Source organism: Sander lucioperca, chromosome 7 (genome assembly GCF_008315115.2).
Source record: "Sander lucioperca isolate FBNREF2018 chromosome 7, SLUC_FBN_1.2, whole genome shotgun sequence".
NCBI lineage: Eukaryota > Metazoa > Chordata > Actinopteri > Perciformes > Percidae > Sander > Sander lucioperca.
In genome coordinates, this window is record NC_050179.1 from 5,075,000 (window position 1) to 5,093,914 (window position 18,915).

The following is an 18,915-nucleotide window of genomic DNA, read 5'->3' on the forward strand; positions in this document are numbered from 1 at the left end:
AACATTTTAAAAAGATTCTGTATGTAATATATCTACAAAACTGCAACTTCTTGTAATGCATTAAGTCATAGAGCATTCACTAACTTTTTTTTTTTCTGAACAACATTGGTTGAATGTGAGAAATAGAGACATGCATCTTGACAGATGATCAGGAGATGGCTACTTCAACCCTGGTAAGGAGACAAGCTAAGCTTCTGGATTTGTCTCCCAATCGGTTGTATCTGAAAAAAAAATCAAATAAAAGATTTACTCTTCATGCAGGAAATAGAATAATTTACGAAAAGTGAAAGAGCCTTATAACTGCTTAATATATCTAACTGCTCTCTAAAATCATTTACATATTAGGCTCTAATCCCATCACAATAATAGGCCTACAGTTTTTATACTAAATATAACAACTCTCATCTTACTGCATTTGTTTAGTCTTTACAGATTGTACCTGTCATTTTCGTTCCCTCCTTGGTCTCAGCTGGAACACCGATCCCATACTCGTTTTCACCGGTGACTCGGAAGAAGTAGATTCCTCCCTCCTCCAGGTCAGACACCTTGTAGGACAGTCGGCGGCATTTGTCCGTGAGTTTTGTCCAACCTTTCCTGCTGATGTCCCTTATATCTACAAGGTAGTTCTTGACAGGGGCTCCTCCCTCATTCTCAGGGATGTCCCAGGTAACAGTGGCAGAGTTTTTGGTCACATCTTTAACTGCTACATGAGTTGGCTGACCAGGTGAATCCAAAACCCTCACATTCAGCGTCAATGAGGCAGATCCAGCAACGTTTTGCAGTTTGACTATGTATTTGCCAGAGTCATCGCGTGTTGCTCCTTCCACTGTGATAGAGGTGACAGAGCTGCTGGTGTTGATCATTCCTCTGACTCTCAGATCTACATCTGCTTTGTCCCATATTACGCTAGGAACAGGCTTGCCTGTGAAAGGCACAGTCAAAGTGAAGGAGCTGCCATCTTTAACAAGCAGGGTCTTCCTAATATCTGTGCTAATATCAAACCTGGGCTCCTCCTCTCTCTCCATGGCCACTTCAGGATCTGTTTCAGGACTGGGCTCGCTGATGCCAATCTTGTTTATGGATCTGACAATAAAAACGTACTCCGTCCCTGATGTGAGTCCAGTTACTGTAAACTCTGTTTTATCTGTGTTATGAACACCAACAGTCCAGTCTTCTTCTGCTGATTTTCTGAATTCAACATTGTACCCTGTTACTGGTGCTCCACCATCAAACAGCGGCTTGTTCCATGACAAAGTGATGGAGGACCTGGATGAATCGATTATGATGGGTTTTGCAGGAGGGCAAGGGAGAAACTTTGGATCCTCTGCCAGTGTGAGTGGGGACGGGAGACTGGGTTCACTTAGTCCAGCAGCATTCTCAGCAAAGACTCTGAATTCATACTCACATCCCTCGTGCAGCCCAGAGGCTTTGACTCGTAGGTCATAGACAGGCTTCTTGTTGAAACGAACCCAACGGACACCCTGCTTCTCTCTCTTCTCAATTATGTAACCACTGATGCGGCTACCGCCATCAGAGGCAGGTCTCTTCCAGCAGATAGTCATAGCCTCGCTGGTTGCACTGGTGACCTCAACATCAGTCGGAGCAGATGGGATAGTAAAGGGATCCATGGCCTTGATGGGCTCACTTTCCAAAGTCTCACCTTCCCCGTATTTGTTCACTGCTCTCACCCTAAACAGGTATTCATTCCCTTTGAGTAGCTTGGTTATTTTGCAGGTAGTTGCCATCATGTCATCGTACACCAGGGTCCAGGCTACACGGCTGGTTTCACACTTTTCTACAATGTAGTGCATAACCTCAGCACCGCCAGTCTCATTAGGGGGTCCCCATGACAGGGTGCATTTCTCTGCTGAGAGTCCAGACACTGCTAGAGGTCCAGCAGGTGGGCCAGGCCTGTCCAGGACCTTGCAGGTGATAGCCTTAGATGTGGAACCACCTGCACTCTGTAGGGTCAGAATATACTGTCCAGAGTCTTTCCTAACACATTCTCTGATAAGTAGAGAGGTATGCATCTTTGTTGCAGTTATCTCAACCCGTCCCTTTGTGCCAATATTTCTACCATTCTTCAACCAAAACACTGTAGGGTTGGGGCGGCCAGAGATGTCAGCATCTATTTTTAGGAGGTCTCCTGCTTTGACAACCACCACCTGTTTAAATTTGTCCTCCAAGATAATTTTGGGTGGTTCCACATCATGCTTTACAGTAACGGGTCCGGTGGTTTCAGAGGGCGCACTGAAGAGCTCAGCTGCATTCTTTGCAATAGCGCGAAATTCATACTGTTCACCCTCTGTTAGGCCAGTCACTTCCAAGAAGGTGTCCAGTAAGTTGGTGAAGTTGCACTTAAGCCAGCAACTATTTGGCAGCTCTTTACGCTCAACAATGTACCCTGTTATTTTAGCCCCACCATCATATTCTGGTTTGTCCCAGGAGAGGGAAACTGAGCTGTTAGATATATTGGTGACTGTGAGGTTGTATGGGGGATCGCACTGGTCTCTTGCTGCTACAGGCTCAGATGGCTTACTGCATGGTCCAACACCAGCCATGTTCTCAGCACAGACCCGGAACTCATACATCAGACCTTCTTCAACACTTGTTACCTTGAATTGGATGTCAGTCACTGGATTTCTGTTTAACTTTGTCCACAAAATACTGCTTTGATCTTTGCATTCAATATGATAACCAATAATAGGGCTGCCACCGTCACTGTCTGGCTTGCTCCATGCAACCACCATGACAGACTTTGAGGCACTAACAACACAGAGATTGGTTGGTGGACCAGGGGGCTTAAAGGGATACTGTGCAACAACAGGTTCAGACTCAACAAAGTGGCTTTTGCCGTAGCGATTCTCTGCAGCAATACGAAACTGATATTCAGTGCCCTGTGTCAGACGGGAAATCTTGATAGATGTTCTGGCAACTGTCGCTGACACATTCTGCCATATTGTGCTGCCTGTATCTCTCTTCTCAACAACATAATTACTGATTTGACATCCGCCAGTATAATGTGGGGGCTGCCACAACAAAGACATAAAGTCAGCACTCACTTCAGCCACACTGAGGTCACTTGGCGGTCCAGGTCTTTCAAAAACATTAACAAAGATTTCAGCAGATGTGGTTCCAGTCAAGTTGGTCAGGGTCACCTCATAGACGCCAACATCTATTCTGCTTGCATCTTTGATAATGATCTGAGATGATGCGTCAGATGTGTGCACATTGACCCTGCTTGTTTCTTTCAGCAAGTTGCCATCTTTCTTCCATGCTACTATTGGTGGTGGTACACCCTTGAATGGAACGTCAATCTTTAAATCATTTCCTGCCTTCACACTGAATGCATTGGAAAGCAAATTAATAATGGGCTCAACACTAGTATCCTTTACTGTAACAGGTGCCAAAAGAAACTTTGGCTCACTTTTCCCCTTTTCATTCACAGCACTCACTCTAAAGAAATACTCCTTTCCCTTTGCCAGCCCGTTAATTGTTGCTTCCAGTGCTTTACTCTCTGAACACATTGTCCATGTGTCATCTCCGTTAGCCTGCATTTCTATGATATAACGTGTGATTTTGCTTCCTCCATCATTGTCAGGCTTCTCCCAAGAGAGTCTTGCACTATTGCAAGTAACCTCACTGAGTGTGATTTTGCCAGGAGGCAGAGGAGCCTCAGACACTTTAACAGCCTCAGTGGTCTCTACTGGTAGTCCAGTGCCAAACTCGTTCACAGCCAGAACACGGAAATAATAGAAGCTCCCTTCCTGGAGATTGTCAATTTTGTATGAGTTTCTCACACAGTTGCTGCAGACACTTGTGAATGCCTTCCTGGCCTCCTCTCGCTTTTCTATGATGTAATGCAAAATCTTTGCTCCTCCGTCAATGAGAGGCGCCTCCCAGGAGATGGACACAGAGTTCCTTTTTGCATCATTTACCTCTAAGTTGGTTGGCGCACTGGGAGAGTCCAAAACTCTGACATTGATGAATGCTGATTTAGAGCCATTGCAGTTCTCGGCCATCAACACATACTTGCCTGTGTCATTTCTGTTGACATTCTCAATCAATAACTCTGTGTAGGAGCTTGTGGCCTCAATTAGAGCACGCTCACTGACAGTGCCACCTTCCTTTGACCATTTAACCTCAGGCTCTGGCCTTCCTCTGATGGTGACACGGAGACGTAATGTGGAACAGGCTCGAACACTGACAATCTTCCTCAAAGTAGAGTCCAACTCAATCTCAGGGGCCTCCAGTTTTTCAGCAGCTACCACAGACCCAGGTAGATCCACATGATCTCCAACTCCAGCGGCATTCATCGCACGTATACGAAAATTGTACTCTGCATTTTCTCTCAGTCTCTTCACAGTGTAGTTTGTACCCTCTACACCTGTGCTTGGTGTACATGTGATCCACTCATCTTCTGCTGCTTCCTTCATCTCAATTACAAATCCACTGATGTCTGCTCCACCATCATAGATGGGCTTTGACCAGGTCAGAGACACAGTACTGCTGGAATAGTCTGTTACTTTAGGGTTGGTTGGTGGACCAGGTGGGTAAGTTGCTTCACATACTTTTATATACTCACTTGGTTCACTGGGTGGACCCACACCAGCAGCATTCTCTGCTAATACTCTAAACTGATAGCAATGTCCCTCAGTGAGCCCTGTGCATCTGAAACGCAAGTCATTTAGTCTTCTCTTGTTGCATTTAGTCCACCTGATGCCATCTTTGTCACATTTCTCCAGGATGTAGCCATCAATCTCTGAGCCTCCATCAGTCTCTGGCCTTTCCCATGATAGCACTATACAGTCACCAGTCACAGCGCTGGCTGTAGGGGTAGAAGGTGCACTAGGTGTTGTAAAAGGGTTTTGTGCAATGAAGGGGTCTGATTCCAGAAATTCACCCACACCAAATTTATTTACAGCAGCAATTCTAAATATATACTCTTTACCAGGCACCAGTTTTGTCACTTTGTAACTGACAGCTTCAACCTGAGGGTCAACCCCTGTCCATGTAACACGGCTAGTCTCCCTTTTTTCAATGATGTAGTGGGATACACTGGCACCACCATCATTTAAAGGTGGGTTCCAGTGAAGATTACACTTCTCTGCACTGACAACTTTCACCTTCAGAGGTCCACCTGGAGGACCAGGTCTGTCAAGGACCTTCACATGAACTGGGATAGATGTAGTTCCACCAATATTACTGAGGCTCAAGACAAAGTGTCCCCCATCTACTCGTGCACAGTCCCTGACGGTCAGAGTTGTGTGAGTGAGGGTGTTTTTGACCTCCATTCTCTGTGTAGCTTTGTCAATTTCTTTTCCATCCTTCAGCCACGTTACTGCAGGGAGGGGCTTCCCAAAGTAATCAGCATCAATAACAAATGTCTCACCAGCCTGAACAACAGTAGTACTCTTGTACTTAGGATCAATGAAAGCTGTGGGTCCTTCAATAACATCCTGAGCGATGATGGTTAGACTTTCTGAAGGTGTGCTCCAAACTCCAGCACCATTCTTAGCAGTTACTCTAAACTCATAATTTTGGCCTCCTGTCAGACCTGTGATTGTGAACTGATTCTCAATAACATTGGTGAAGTTTGCCTTCATCCATCTGCCATCTGGAAGCTCCCTCTTTTCAACAACGTAGCCTGTAATGGTGCTTCCTCCATCATACCTGGGTTTGGCCCACTGAAGTGTGATGTTCTCTCGAGTAATGACAACAGCTTCAGGTTTACCAGGTGGACCACAGGGGTCTCTTGCCACATAGCATTCAGATATCCTGCTAGATGGGCTGAGTCCAGCAATATTCTCAGCAAAGACTCTGAATTCATACTCAATGCCTTCCTCCAATCCACTTGTTTTGAAGCGAGCATCAGGTATAACAAGTTTGTTCAGCTTGGTCCATAAAATGCTGTTCTTCTCTTTGCGTTCAAGGTGATAGCCGATAATAGGGCTGCCTCCATCTTTGGCTGGAGGCTCCCATTCAACCACCATGCTGTACTTTGTCACTGTGGACACAAAGGGGGCGCCAGGAGCAGTGGGCTCACTAAAAGGATATTGTGCAATTACAATAGGAGAGGTGATTGCAGTACTCTTTCCATACCTATTTTCTGCAAATACTCTGAATTGGTATTCGCTTCCCGTCTTCAGTTTGGTGACTTTAATAGCGGTTCTTACTGTCGTTGCTGACACAGTCTGCCAATCTGTACTTAGAGTTTCCCGTTTCTCCACTACGTAGTTGTCTAGCTGGCAGCCTCCTGTGTATTCTGGCGGCTCCCAGGAAATGGTAACGTAGTCAGAACTAATCTCATCAATCCTCACCGGCCCTGTGGGTGGGTCTGGCTTTTCAAGAACAACCACAGTGATTTCTCCTGTATATTTTCCAGCACTGTTACTTGCTGTGATAGAGTATTGACCAGAGTGCTCCTTGGCAGCATGTCTGATATGAAGAACTGTTAATGATGATGTATTTGAGACCTCCAGCCTTGATGTTTCTTTGACTGCATGACCATCTCTTTTCCATTCAATCTTTGGTGCTGGGTGCCCAACCACTGGGATCTCTACTTTCAGATCTTCACCGTTCTTGACAGTAAATGTGCCAAAAGTTATCTGGAGTTTTGGCTTAATAGCATTTTCCTTATCTGTGACAGTGCCAGTTTGGTCCTCACGGTTGTGTCCTCTGTTCTCTGCAGAAGTGGGAGGCTGACCTAATGTGAGGGGGGAAAGCATCAAATATTTAGAACATCATCTGTGATCTGTGATCATCTGGGATCACTGTGCAAAGTAAGACTAATTATACAAAATCCATATGTCATGTGATATGACAACTTAATCTATGTTACTTTTTAAATACAGTTATTAATACACAATCTGTTGAGTGAACCCATGTTTAAATATGAATAACTTTTTTCAGGACTTCCAAGTGTATCTCACAATAATAACACCATCAGGAGAGGTTTAAAGCCTCAAAAAAGTAAAACGTAATTGGAACTTAGATACACTTTAATGATGAGTCGTATACTAGGTAGGTATGTTTATTGCATCTAACTGTAATTGTCATTCATTTAAACATGATTTAAAACCATTAAAATCATTTTAAAATGTTAAGGAAAGTATTAATATCTAGACAACACAGTGATCAGATGAATACATGACATACCTTGGACAATGACTGTGAGGTGTGACATGGAATCCTTTGCTGTTAGCTCTGCATTAGTATCTGCGGTCATATTTATATTTAGAGTGTGAGCTTTATCTTCTGCTTTCTTTCCCGCCTACAGAAGAGAATAGTGCAAAACTGTCAGAGAAGATGAAATTAAAGACTAAAACAACCAGGGCAACATGTTTCCTTTTTTCTAAGACTGTTATGTCTTTTAGAGGCATGTTTTTATACTGGTCTTTATTTTTATTTTTATTTTATTCTATTGTCTGTTAATTCTGACCTGACCCAAAATGAACTTCCCTTTGTGGACAATAAAGAATATAGTCTATCAATATAGTCTATCTTAGTAAGAGTGAAGTGTTGGTAACAGAAACTGTTGATAGTGTTAAAAATAACTAGAGGCATGGCAGACCAGACTGCCATCTGTTCTACCAAACAGATACAACTCTATTATTAACTAGTAAAGCTCTCATAAGGTTGAAACCATTTCACTTCAGTAAGAAACAAAAAAGAAATCATACAACAAATAGTTCTTAGATGCCCCCTACTCTTTCTTTATATTTCAATAACTTAACATATCATTGTGTACAATAGTATTACATTTTCAAACACAACTCTACTTACATCATTGTTGCTGTCTTCCATCGTTTCTCTCACTTGATGAAAATAATTCAACTATTTCAGTTAACCGGTTGGTAAAGATGTATCAACTGCGATGAGCCCCCAAACTCTGTGGCAGACATTCACAACTCTGCCAATCACTGCCTTCTTTATCGCCAAAAGTATGCAGAGACTAAAATAACCATGATGTCTGATTGGTCAGCTGCTCATTCTTTCAAAGTTAGTTGAGCCTCCATGGATCAGCTAGGAAAAACTGGAAAGTTGTCTCACAGTCAAATATTGCATGCATACTATTCCAGTTACAGGGGGATTTACCATGGCTTTACCGTTTAGATATTCTAGCTATGTGTGCCTGTTAATGGGGGGTTGGTTGGGTTATATGTGAACACTTAAGAACAAGAGCTTTCCTAAACAAATGATCAGCAACAGTGGTGGAATGTAACTTAATTTACTAATTTACACATGCACACATTTACTTGAGTATTTTTTTCATTTTATGCTCAAAGGCAACTATTGTACTCTACTAGCCTACATGTATCTGATTCATAGCTATAGTTACTGGTTACTTTTCAAATCAAAATTTTACAAACGAAACGTGATAGGCTATATAAAAAATGATGCTGTGTTATATATTTATTAATTTTAAATTAGCTCTACCCCAGCTATAACATTAAAGTAGGCTACTGTTTACATGTTAATACACCAATAATAATAGTCCAGTAATACTAATAACAATATATCACTGACAGGGCCCATTCTGACAAGCAAATACGTCTAGGCTACTTTTTTACACTTTGAGTACGTTTTGAAGACAATACTTTTCTACTTTTAATTATGCAGGACTTTTAGGCTACTTGTAATTGAGTAGCCATGTATAGTGTGGTAGGCCTATCACTACTTTTACTTAAAAGTTACTTGTTTGAATACTTCTTCCACCACTGGGTGAAGGTTACAAAACACTCAGCAATATGTAAGCTAAAGGATGAAACATTGTCTTTTTCAATTGATTATGTATTTTTGTAAGGAATACTTTGCCTGCTATCTCTAATGCTATCATTACCAACCTATTATAATATTCATATGTAAAAATGTGAAATATTAAACATTTAATTACACTGATGTTAACATAAATGTATGCAGTTTTTAATGTGGTAACTCCGAGATTATGCAAATAAACATTTATTTTGAAAAAATGAACTGGAAATACACAAATAAACGGCCAGATCGCAGTGCCTATCGAGTCGCGGGAACTGTGCTGTGGGTGGCTCTCGAGGCTGAGCTGAGAGGGGCTGGTTTTAATTGTTTGTGTGTTTTCGTAGGTGTTTTTCTTTTCCGTTGATATAGTCTGTTAATGGTTGATATTCAGGACGATTACGGATTTTGAACGTTGGGATTTTGGTAGTCAAGTGAGGAGTGGAAAGGGGCAGGTTTGGGCGACAGCCTGTATAGAACAGATTGACAATGTTTTTTCACATAATAAATAATAAAATGTGTTGACTCAGCAGAGATAACAATAAACGACATGAATTGATCTACAAGAGAGATAGGCGAAAAACAGAAGCAAATTGGGTGTCCTGAGTTAGGGGACTCTCACCCCACACCTCTATTACCACACATTCCTGTTCCACCCCTACACCTAACACTCTGTATGGAATCCCCTGCCTTACAAATGTAACACACCCTCCCCCTCCACCATCTTCCCTATCTCTTCTAACTGAATATAATCGACTGAATATAATGAAATCTAAATTAGGCTTTAGCCATTACTCTTGGATACAGATAACATCTGGTTTCTCTTTCCTACTGCCTATGAACTGCTTGAAGTCTTGTCCATTTGCTAAGAGGCTTCTTGCATTCCACTGAAGGAGTAAAATCATTAGTAGTATTAACCCATACATGCTGTCTCTTGACTTGACTGCACTCTAAGTTCATCATTCACTTCTTCCCACTTTAATCCTTTCTTATCCAAATGATGTTCTGCAGCTTTTGCAATGACCTGAATCCTTTCTGTTTTAGATTTTATCCCGTATGTTGCATTCATTACTCCTGCTATAAAAGTAACCAGTTTCTTCTTTTCTATCCACTCTTTCTTTTATATTGATTTTCCACTACTGCCAACTGTTCTTTATTATATTCAGCTTCCTTCCTTTGGTTTTTCATCTGTACCAACTTTACTGCATCGGCATATGAAAGTTTTTTCTTCCCCTTCATCTTCTGCACTTCCACTTCTTTTTTCAATACCTCACATCCCCAGTAGGCTACACTGTGATTGCCTCCACAATTACAGCACTTTGGTCTCACTTCCTCACCGCACTTTCTGTATTCATGCTCACCCCCACACCTCGCACATCTTCTCTTGCCTTTGCACATTTTGGCAGTATGTCCAAATTCCTGGCAAATATAGCTCATTGGCTTAGGCATAAACTCCCTTACACTGTATTTCATGACTCCAAAGAATATCTCGTCTGGAAGTTCCTTTGTATCAAACTCTATCAAAATGGTCTCCCTGTCTCTTTTCTGTACTGACCTATTCCGCACCCTCATGTTCTCCACCAGACTCTGCATGCTAACTGTTATAGGTAGGCTACTCCACTTATTACCCACGTGCACCCACCAGACCTCTGCTCAGTCATTATCACCACTTTGGAAATTTTAATGTTTCCAATATCAATCATTTTCTTTGCCCTACCCATCTGCTCTTGACTGCTACAACCTACAGTGAGGAAAATAAGTATTTGAACACCCTGCTATTTTGCAAGTTCTCCCACTTAGAAATCATGGAGGGGTCTGAAATTGTCATCGTAGGTGCATGTCCACTGTGAGAGACATAATCTAAAAAAAAAAATCCAGAAATCACAATGTATGATTTTTTTAACTATTTATTTGTATGATACAGCTGCAAATAAGTATTTGAACACCTGTCTATCAGCTAGAATTCTGACCCTCAAAGACCTGTTAGTCTGCCTTTAAAATGTCCACCTCCACTCCATTTATTATCCTAAATTAGATGCCCCTGTTTGAGGTTGTTAGCTGCATAAAGACACCTGTCCACCCCATACAATCAGTAAGAATCACTGGAAGAATACTAACATGGCCAAGACCAAAGAGCTGTCCAAAGACACTAGAGACAAAATTGTACACCTCCACAAGGCTGGAAAGGGCTACGGGGAAATTGCCAAGCAGCTTGGTGAAAAAAGGTCCACTGTTGGAGCAATCATTAGAAAATGGAAGAAGCTAAACATGACTGTCAATCTCCCTCGGACTGGGGCTCCATGCAAGATCTCACCTCGTGGGGTCTCAATGATCCTAAGAAAGGTGAGAAATCAGCCCAGAACTACATGGGAGGAGCTGGTCAATGACCTGAAAAGAGCTGGGACCACCGTTTCCAAGGTTACTGTTGGTAATACACTAAGACGTCATGGTTTGAAATCATGCATGGCACGGAAGGTTCCCCTGCTTAAACCAGCACATGTCAAGGCCCGTCTTAAGTTCGCCAATGACCATTTGGATGATCCAGAGGAGTCATGGGAGAAAGTCATGTGGTCAGATGAGACCAAAATAGAACTTTTTGGTCATAATTCCACTAACTGTGTTTGGAGTAAGAAGAATGATGAGTACCATCCCAAGAACACCATCCCTACTGTGAAGCATGGGGGTGGTAGCATCATGCTTTGGGGGTGTTTTTCTGCACATGGGACAGGGCGACTGCACTGTATTAAGGAGAGGATGACCGGGGCCATGTATTGCGAGATTTTGGGGAACAACCTCCTTCCCTCAGTTAGAGCATTGAAGATGGGTCGAGGCTGGGTCTTCCAATTTTTTTAAGATTATGTCTCTCACAGTGGACATGCACCTACGATGACAATTTCAGACCCCTCCATGATTTCTAAGTGGGAGAACTTGCAAAATAGCAGGGTGTTCAAATACTTATTTTCCTCACTGTATAAGAAGATTTCCCTCTACTAGAACTTTGGCATACTTCACTTCTCCAATATGCCCTCTAATGACTTTTGTTAACTTTAGAGGATCCATTTTCTTTACTCCCCCCTCTCCCTCAAATCTCACCACAACATTCATAATTTCTACTCTCGAATCTTTCTCTTTATCTTCTCTCCCCTCACTCTCCGTTCTATGGAATGCCGTTTTATTCAATATTAAATAAATGAATAAATAAATAAATAAATAAATAAATAAATAAATGTGACTTTGAAATACATCATGAAATACATAAATGAGGCAATAAATACATAAATAATTAAATAAATGTAAATATTCATATACAAATGAATTAATTAGTTAAATAAATATATTAAAAGGTTTTACTTTTAGTTATTTCATGGTACTTTTATTTCATAAGTCCACATTTATTTATTTTAAGAGACATTTATTTCCTAATGCCACATTTATTGATTCCCCTCTCTATTTATTTCCAGTTCTTATATGCAAATCAGGGGGCGTGGCTATCGCTCACATTCAGAACTGAGCCGTGGGCAAAAAAAGGCTGTCGAAGTGAGAGTGCGGACATAATGGAAGACATCGGTGGGCTCCGAGATAGCACGCTATCATTAGCAGATCAAATTGATCAACATGGTTTATCAGCAGATACTATTTTGGCACATATTGAAGAATTTTTGGAAATACTAGGGCGGATAAGTGCTTTTCAAGAAATATACATATAGACGACGAAGTTTTAAATAGTTTAAGACTGATTGAGCACCATGTTCGTGTGGAAGATGTCCAAGTCCAAGAAGTCAACGTTACCGCTGGTACTACAAGCACAGAGGTGCTGGACGCCTGCCTCTAGATATTCCAGGCGACATCCTGGCTAACTTTGTGTAGTCTGGTCCTTTTAATATATTTATTTAACTAACTGATTCATTTATATATGAATATTTACATTTATTTAATTATTTATGTATTTATTGCCTCATTTATTTATTTCATGATGTATTTCAAAGGCATATTTATTTATTTATTCATGTATTTATTCATTTATTCATGTATTTATTCATTTATTTAATATTGAATAAAACGGCATTCCATAGGAAAGAGCATTGTGTGGAAGGAAATAAAAAGTGGCATCAGCACTGGGAACAACAACTAAAGGGAAGACATTTATACACATACAGAAATTAAACATCCAAAATAGTGTTGGTAATGTAAGGAGAGGAGGAGGAAATAGGAAAGACGAGACAGTCATCACCAGACTGAGAATTGGGCCTACTTATTTAAATAGTAGCCTACGCCTTTCATCATGGGGAAACATCCAACAGGGTTGTGTAATAGATGTCAAAAACCAGAAACTGTGCAACATCTTTTAATTAAATGTAGGAAATACAGTAGAGAGAAGGATCATGATGGAGGGAATGAGAAGAGCAGGACTGAGGGGAACTGGATTGGGAAACATACTGGAATGTGGAGGAGGTGAACAAGGCAACGGTAGCTGAGTTGTTGGACAGAATGGGAGTAATGATAGTCTATGGGAGTAACTAGCTGGCAGCTGTAGGTGAAATGTGACACCAGTAGTTGGCGGTAGTGCAACGCAATGGATGCAAACTACCGTTAAAATACGAAGAAGAAAAAGAAGAAGACACCAATAAACACCGATGAAGAAGAACACATGTAACTGCAATATGCTAGCAAACCGGTGCTAACCATAGACTGTATGCTAACGGGTGCTAATCGTTCTCGTGATACATTCCTGGTGCTAAAGATCCTTTATCTCTGATGGTGCTACACGCATGGGGAAAACGTATACAAAACAAATTATGCGAATGTTAATAATGTAGTTGTTCCTTTTAAAAGGCGTTAAATCTGTGTTGACATCTTTGTTTCAAGACGCTGACTTGGGCACGGTGACATGCTGTCAAAATAAAAACAAGGTGAGTAACGTTACACTCGTAGTATTTATACTGTATGCTGCTTTATAGGCCCAACTTAACTTGTACTCTTCTACAATGGAGGGAGAAATGTTATACTTTTTACCCCACTACATTAGATTTTACAGCTATAGTTACTAGTTACTTTGCATAAAATATATTGAAACACAGTCTATATCCAGCCAGAGCTTTGGGACATTTTATTGACTATATAATTAATTGATTTAATAATAAAATCATGGGTGGACTGAACATTAAGTTAGTCAATGATCGTTATTTGCAGCCATATCCACAGACTACTCAGGCTTACGTGCAGTTTAGTGTCACAAATTATTTTCCAAAAACTGAGTGTCCCAAATGATGAGGGTCTTATTTGAGACCAGGTAGGGTTAGGGTTTAGGGTAGGGGTAGTGGTAGGGACTGCGGTCAAGCCAGCCGACACTCGGATCTCCGTGGTCAAATCAGCCGACACTAAACTTGTAATGCGCTCTTATTCCGGCACGCGTGGTAAATGCATTCAAACGGCCCAGATCGAGTAGCGAAGTTGGCGAGATGATGCACATTGGACTACTTCCGGTTTTCAAAATAAGATGTTAATACAACGTACATATGAAAACTAGTAATGGATTATATTCACCAGAAGTAAAATATATGTAACCTGTGTCTGTCCTTTATACAAAAAAATGAGTGAATTGTGAAAGGAATGTATAGTTTGAGTTTACAAGAATACAACAATAATTCCAGACTGATTTATTTCAGGGGACACCTCTGACTACACCCATATTTAAAATCAGGCAATTAAACGGTATCAATTTGGAGATTTTTGGAAGCAAAGTCCCATACTTCTGCTGTGAAATGACTAAAAAAATTAATTTGGAGGTGCTATAAAAAGACTTTGGTCCATAGTTCCAGGCAATGACTGACATATTTGAGTACAGGGCATCACTTAATACGGTCATACTGAAAATCAAACATTTTTACTGTATAATTTTGGAGATTTCTGGAAGCAAAGTCCCTTACAGCTGCTGTAAAATGACTCAAAATGTGAATTTGGAGGTGCTATAAAAAGACTTTGGTCCATAGTTCCAGGCAATGACTGACATATTTGTGTACAGGGCATCACTTAATACTGTCATACTGAAAATCAAACATCTTTACTGTATAATTTTGGAGATTTCTGGAAGCAAAGTCCCATACTTCTGCTGTGAAATGACTCAAAATGTGAATTTGGAGGTGCTATAAAAAGACTTTGGTCCATAGTTCCAGGCAATGACTGACATATTTGTGTACAGGGCATCACTTAATACTGTCATACTGAAAATCAAACAATTTTACTGTATAATTTTGGAGATTTCTGGAAGCAAAGTCCCATACTTCTGCTGTGAAATGACTAAAAAAATTAATTTGGAGGTGCTATAAAAAGACTTTGGTCCATAGTTCCAGGCAATGACTGACATATTTGTGTACAGGGCATTACTTAATACTGTCATACTGAAAATCAAACATTTTTACTGTATAATTTTGGAGATTTCTGGAAGCAAAGTCCCATACTTCTGCTGTAAAGTGACTCAAAATATGAAACTGGAGGTGCTATAAAAAGACTTTGGTCCATAGTTCCAGGCAATGACTGACATATTTGAGTACAGGGCATCACTTAATACTGTCATACTTTAAATCAAACAATTTTACAGCAGAAGTATGGGACTTTGCTTCCAAAAATCTCCAAATTGATACCGTTTAATTTCCTGATTTTAAATATGGGTGTAGTCAGAGGTGTCCCCTGAAATAAATCAGTCTGGAATTATTGTTGTATTCTTGTAAACTCAAACTATACATAACCTTTCACAATTCACTCATTTTTTTTGTATAAAGGACAGACACAGGTTACATATATTTTACTTCTGGTGAATATAATCCATTACTAGTTTTCATATGTACGTTGTATTAACATCTTATTTTGAAAACCGGAAGTAGTCCAATGTGCATCATCTCGCCAACTTCGCTACTCGATCTGGGCCGTTTGAATGCATTTACCACGCGTGCCGGAATAAGAGCGCATTACAAGTTTAGTGTCGGCTGATTTGACCACGGAGATCCGAGTGTCGGCTGGCTTGACCGCAGTGTGGTAGGGTAAGGGTAGCACAGGTGGTTTAGCAGGTTCATAATTAATTAAGGACATTGTATGGGGAATTTGGGACTCTAAACTGCACGTATACCGACTACTCGTGTGACCCGGCTTTCTGTCTGATGATTCAGCAGAATGACGCCTAAAAGACCTACTATAGTGAACCCTATCTCATGCCTTTCTGCCTCACTGTTCAACTGCAGATCCAACCATGCCGCTCCAGTTTGTGTATAGCACCCGGGACTTTGTCAGAGATGTGCATCGGAGCAGTGGAAACAGACTTGGGATTGCATCACTGCCAGCAAAGTTTGACACGACCATCCATGCCGGCTGGACAGACAGAATGAACAGGGGACTCTTCCGCTACCATCTGGGTGATTTACAAACGCGTATCCTGGCGGGCCCGCATGGCTATGTGGCCCAGCTAAATATTCAAAGAGGAATAGAGAGAAGAAAGCCTCAGGAGATACTTAGCATCCAACAGGAGTTCAATGCCAAGCAGTTTAATTTTAACAAAATCAATCCAGAAGAAATCATTTTTGAGATGATAAAGGACGTTGAGGGAGGCAAAGAAAAGGGACAGTTGCATGAACCCTGCAGAATGGTTGTGCTGGTCAACGTCAGCCCTTTGGAGTGCGGACATTGTCTCTTTGTTCCAGATCCTTTACGCTGTTTGCCACAGGTCCTGACAAGCTTCACCATTCAGGTTGGTATTGAATCTGTGCTCCTGAGCTCCGATCCTGGCTTCCGTGTGGGGTTCAATAGTCTTGGAGCATTTGCGTCCGTCAATCATTTACACCTACATGGGTATTACCTGGATCATGAGCTCAAGATAGAATCTATGCCAGTGAAGCCTCTGGTTCCTGAAAAGGGGTTTTATCGCTTGTTGGACTTTCCTGCAGGCTTTTTGTTTTACACAGAATCAGAGCGGGTGGAGAAAGTTGCCGGAGCCATCTGTCAAGTCACAGACTTTCTGGTGGACGCTAATATTGCTCACAACCTGTTCTTGACTAGAGGATGTCCGCCCTGTGATCGCACACAGAACCAAAAGGACCACTGTTCAAGAAAAGGTGTTCGTATTGCTGTATGGCCCAGAGCCTCATGCTTCGGTGCCAAGGAGGAATCTGCCTTCAATGTTGCTCTCTGTGAGCTGGCTGGACATTTACCATTTAAGAACAAGGAGGACTATGAGCTCACAACTGAGAAAGATGTAATAGATGTCATCCAGAGGTATCTTCTGCCTGATGCACAGTTTCAAACGTTGGAACAGCAGCTTACTCGTCATTTGATGGATGTATAATGTATGGACGTTAAAGCCTTTTTACATCCTGTGCTGGAGATCAAATGAACTAGGTCAGAAGCTTCAGAATCTGTCCTTAATATAACATTGGATGTGCACAATACCTTCTTATATATTTTTAGAATATATATTTAATGGACTAATGGATGTGCTGTATTAAAACTGATTTCAAATAAAATGCCATAAGCATTTTATCTTAACATGTTTTTGTGATTCATTTAATAAGTTGTGTATATGAAGCAAGTCATTCCAACAGAATTTGGCTTGTCAAAGCAGGTGTGATCAATAACATAATTAATGGCTGCATTCCGGTGTTCCACCTTTTAAGAGGTTTGGCTGTTCATGCTGGCTTGCTGGCGTCGTTAATGTTATTCGTTACACCTGTGCTTTCTCTGTTTTACATTTGTCCGAGGATAACCCCGTTGACTTGGAGTTGAGTCTAAAGCTGCATTTCATTAATGTTTCAACATGCCCTCCTTCACTTCCCCTCAGCCCTTGCTATGATGTCATAGCATACGTCGCACCTAGGCCTCTTGGAGAGCAGAGAGGAATTGGGCGGGGCAGGAGTTAAATGGAACACACCTGCCCTTGTTCACTTTAAGCAAAAACTATACGGATCGACTGACAGTTGTAGGCTTAGCGCTACAGTTTCAAGTGCGTTTAAATATCCATCTTATTTTCTATTAATTATCGCATTCTATCCCCGTTTTTATGTCCATTCTATGTTTGCTTATGTCTTACAATTTCCTTATAGTGAAGTATTGTATGAAAGGCACTATACAAATATAAATACCTGCAGACTCATTTCAATGAGGCTTGGTAATCCGTAGGGGTGGGAATCTCTTGGCACCTCCCGATTCAATTCTAAACCGATTATCGATGCATCTCGATGCAACAATTTTTTTTTCCATGCGTAATTTTTAAAAATATACATATAAATCTGAGTTTGCTACTCAGTTTGCTAATCACTTCCTAGACAAAGCAGCTAGACAAAGCTTAGATTTTGACATATACAGTATTTGTCACAAGTTTTAATGAAATGTTTTGTCTCGGTTTTTATTTTGTAGTCATTCCATGCTGAAGCCTTAAACGTGCTTGTGAAAGTCACCTTCTCTCTCAGTAATCTTCCAGGTCAGAGGCTCAGTCATGTTTAAAGGTGGAGAATTGGCTTCTTAGAACATGAAACATGAGGTGGTCAGATGTAATGTGATAAAGTAGATGAACAGCCTATATGTGTTTTGCATAATTATTTTATGTATGTCTTATTAGATCGTGTATATATACAAAATTAAATTTCCCTTTTGGCCATTTTTGTGTTTTTTTTTCTGCACTTTTGCCTAAACTCTAAGTTGTTGTCCATTATCCCATCCTCTTTCAGTCACTCTGTTTTCTGATTTGTACTTGTCTGGAGACAGTAACTTTTAAATAAAAATCAACACATAAAAAAAATTTTAAAATTGATTATTAACTTATCAGAATCGAGCATCGAATCGTTCTAGAGAGAATCGCGATGCATCTAAGAATCGATTATTTTTCCCACCCCTAGTAATCAGCTGCATGAGTTTCTGATTTAGAAAGTTTGTGATCTGTATCAAGATTATTAATATTAATGCTTAAGCTATATCTCGCAAACAGAAAATCTTCCATGCATTTACAGTTAATGTTGGAAATAAAGAAATCACACATACAACTATCTAGTAAATAAAAAATGACATTAGTTATATTAGCCTACATGTTTCACTAAAATATCAAGCAATGAGGAAACTAAAACGTCAAAATGTATTTATTCAATTTATTCATATTCTTCTTTGGTGGTCAGGAACAGGAGT

General features: G+C 40.7%; 2 protein-coding genes across 3 annotated transcripts; one reads left to right on the forward strand and one right to left on the reverse strand.

Annotated features, from left to right (window-relative positions):
• Positions 1 to 54: 54 nt before the first annotated feature.
• LOC116038642 (titin-like) lies at positions 55 to 7,944 on the reverse strand. The gene is made up of 4 exons (XM_031283188.2): positions 7,786 to 7,944; positions 7,159 to 7,273; positions 440 to 6,706; positions 55 to 221 (listed from the first exon to the last, which is right to left on the reverse strand). Exons 1-4 carry the CDS (start codon positions 7,804 to 7,806, stop codon positions 187 to 189), a joined length of 6,438 nt encoding a protein of 2,145 aa, XP_031139048.1. The 5' UTR covers positions 7,807 to 7,944; the 3' UTR covers positions 55 to 186.
• Positions 7,945 to 13,429: 5,485 nt separating this feature from the next.
• gdpgp1 (GDP-D-glucose phosphorylase 1) lies at positions 13,430 to 17,951 on the forward strand. Of its 2 annotated transcripts, none has more exons than XM_036003580.1 (2): positions 13,430 to 13,664; positions 15,984 to 17,951. In XM_036003580.1, the coding sequence occupies exon 2, from the start codon at positions 15,998 to 16,000 to the stop codon at positions 17,084 to 17,086; it is 1,089 nt and encodes a 362-aa protein (XP_035859473.1). In that variant the 5' UTR covers positions 13,430 to 13,664; positions 15,984 to 15,997; the 3' UTR covers positions 17,087 to 17,951. The 2 variants fall into 2 exon arrangements, with proteins under 2 accessions (XP_035859473.1, XP_031139313.1); XM_031283453.2 differs by having other exon boundaries at positions 13,431 to 13,664; positions 15,990 to 17,951.
• Positions 17,952 to 18,915: the final 964 nt, after the last annotated feature.

Bases quoted from the DNA above. Each gene is read 5' to 3' on its own strand.
- gdpgp1 (XM_036003580.1), top strand. From the start codon at position 15,998: ATGCCGCTCCAGTTTGTGTATAGCACCCGGGACTTTGTCAGAGATGTG.
- LOC116038642 (XM_031283188.2), bottom strand. From the start codon at position 7,806: ATGGAAGACAGCAACAATGAT. The intron at 6,707-7,158 runs GTATGTCATGTA...CCCTCACATTAG, and splicing joins CCTCACAGTCATTGTCCAAG to GTCAGCCTCCCACTTCTGCA. The intron at 222-439 runs GTACAATCTGTA...TTTTTTTTTCAG, and splicing joins GGAGGGAACGAAAATGACAG to ATACAACCGATTGGGAGACA.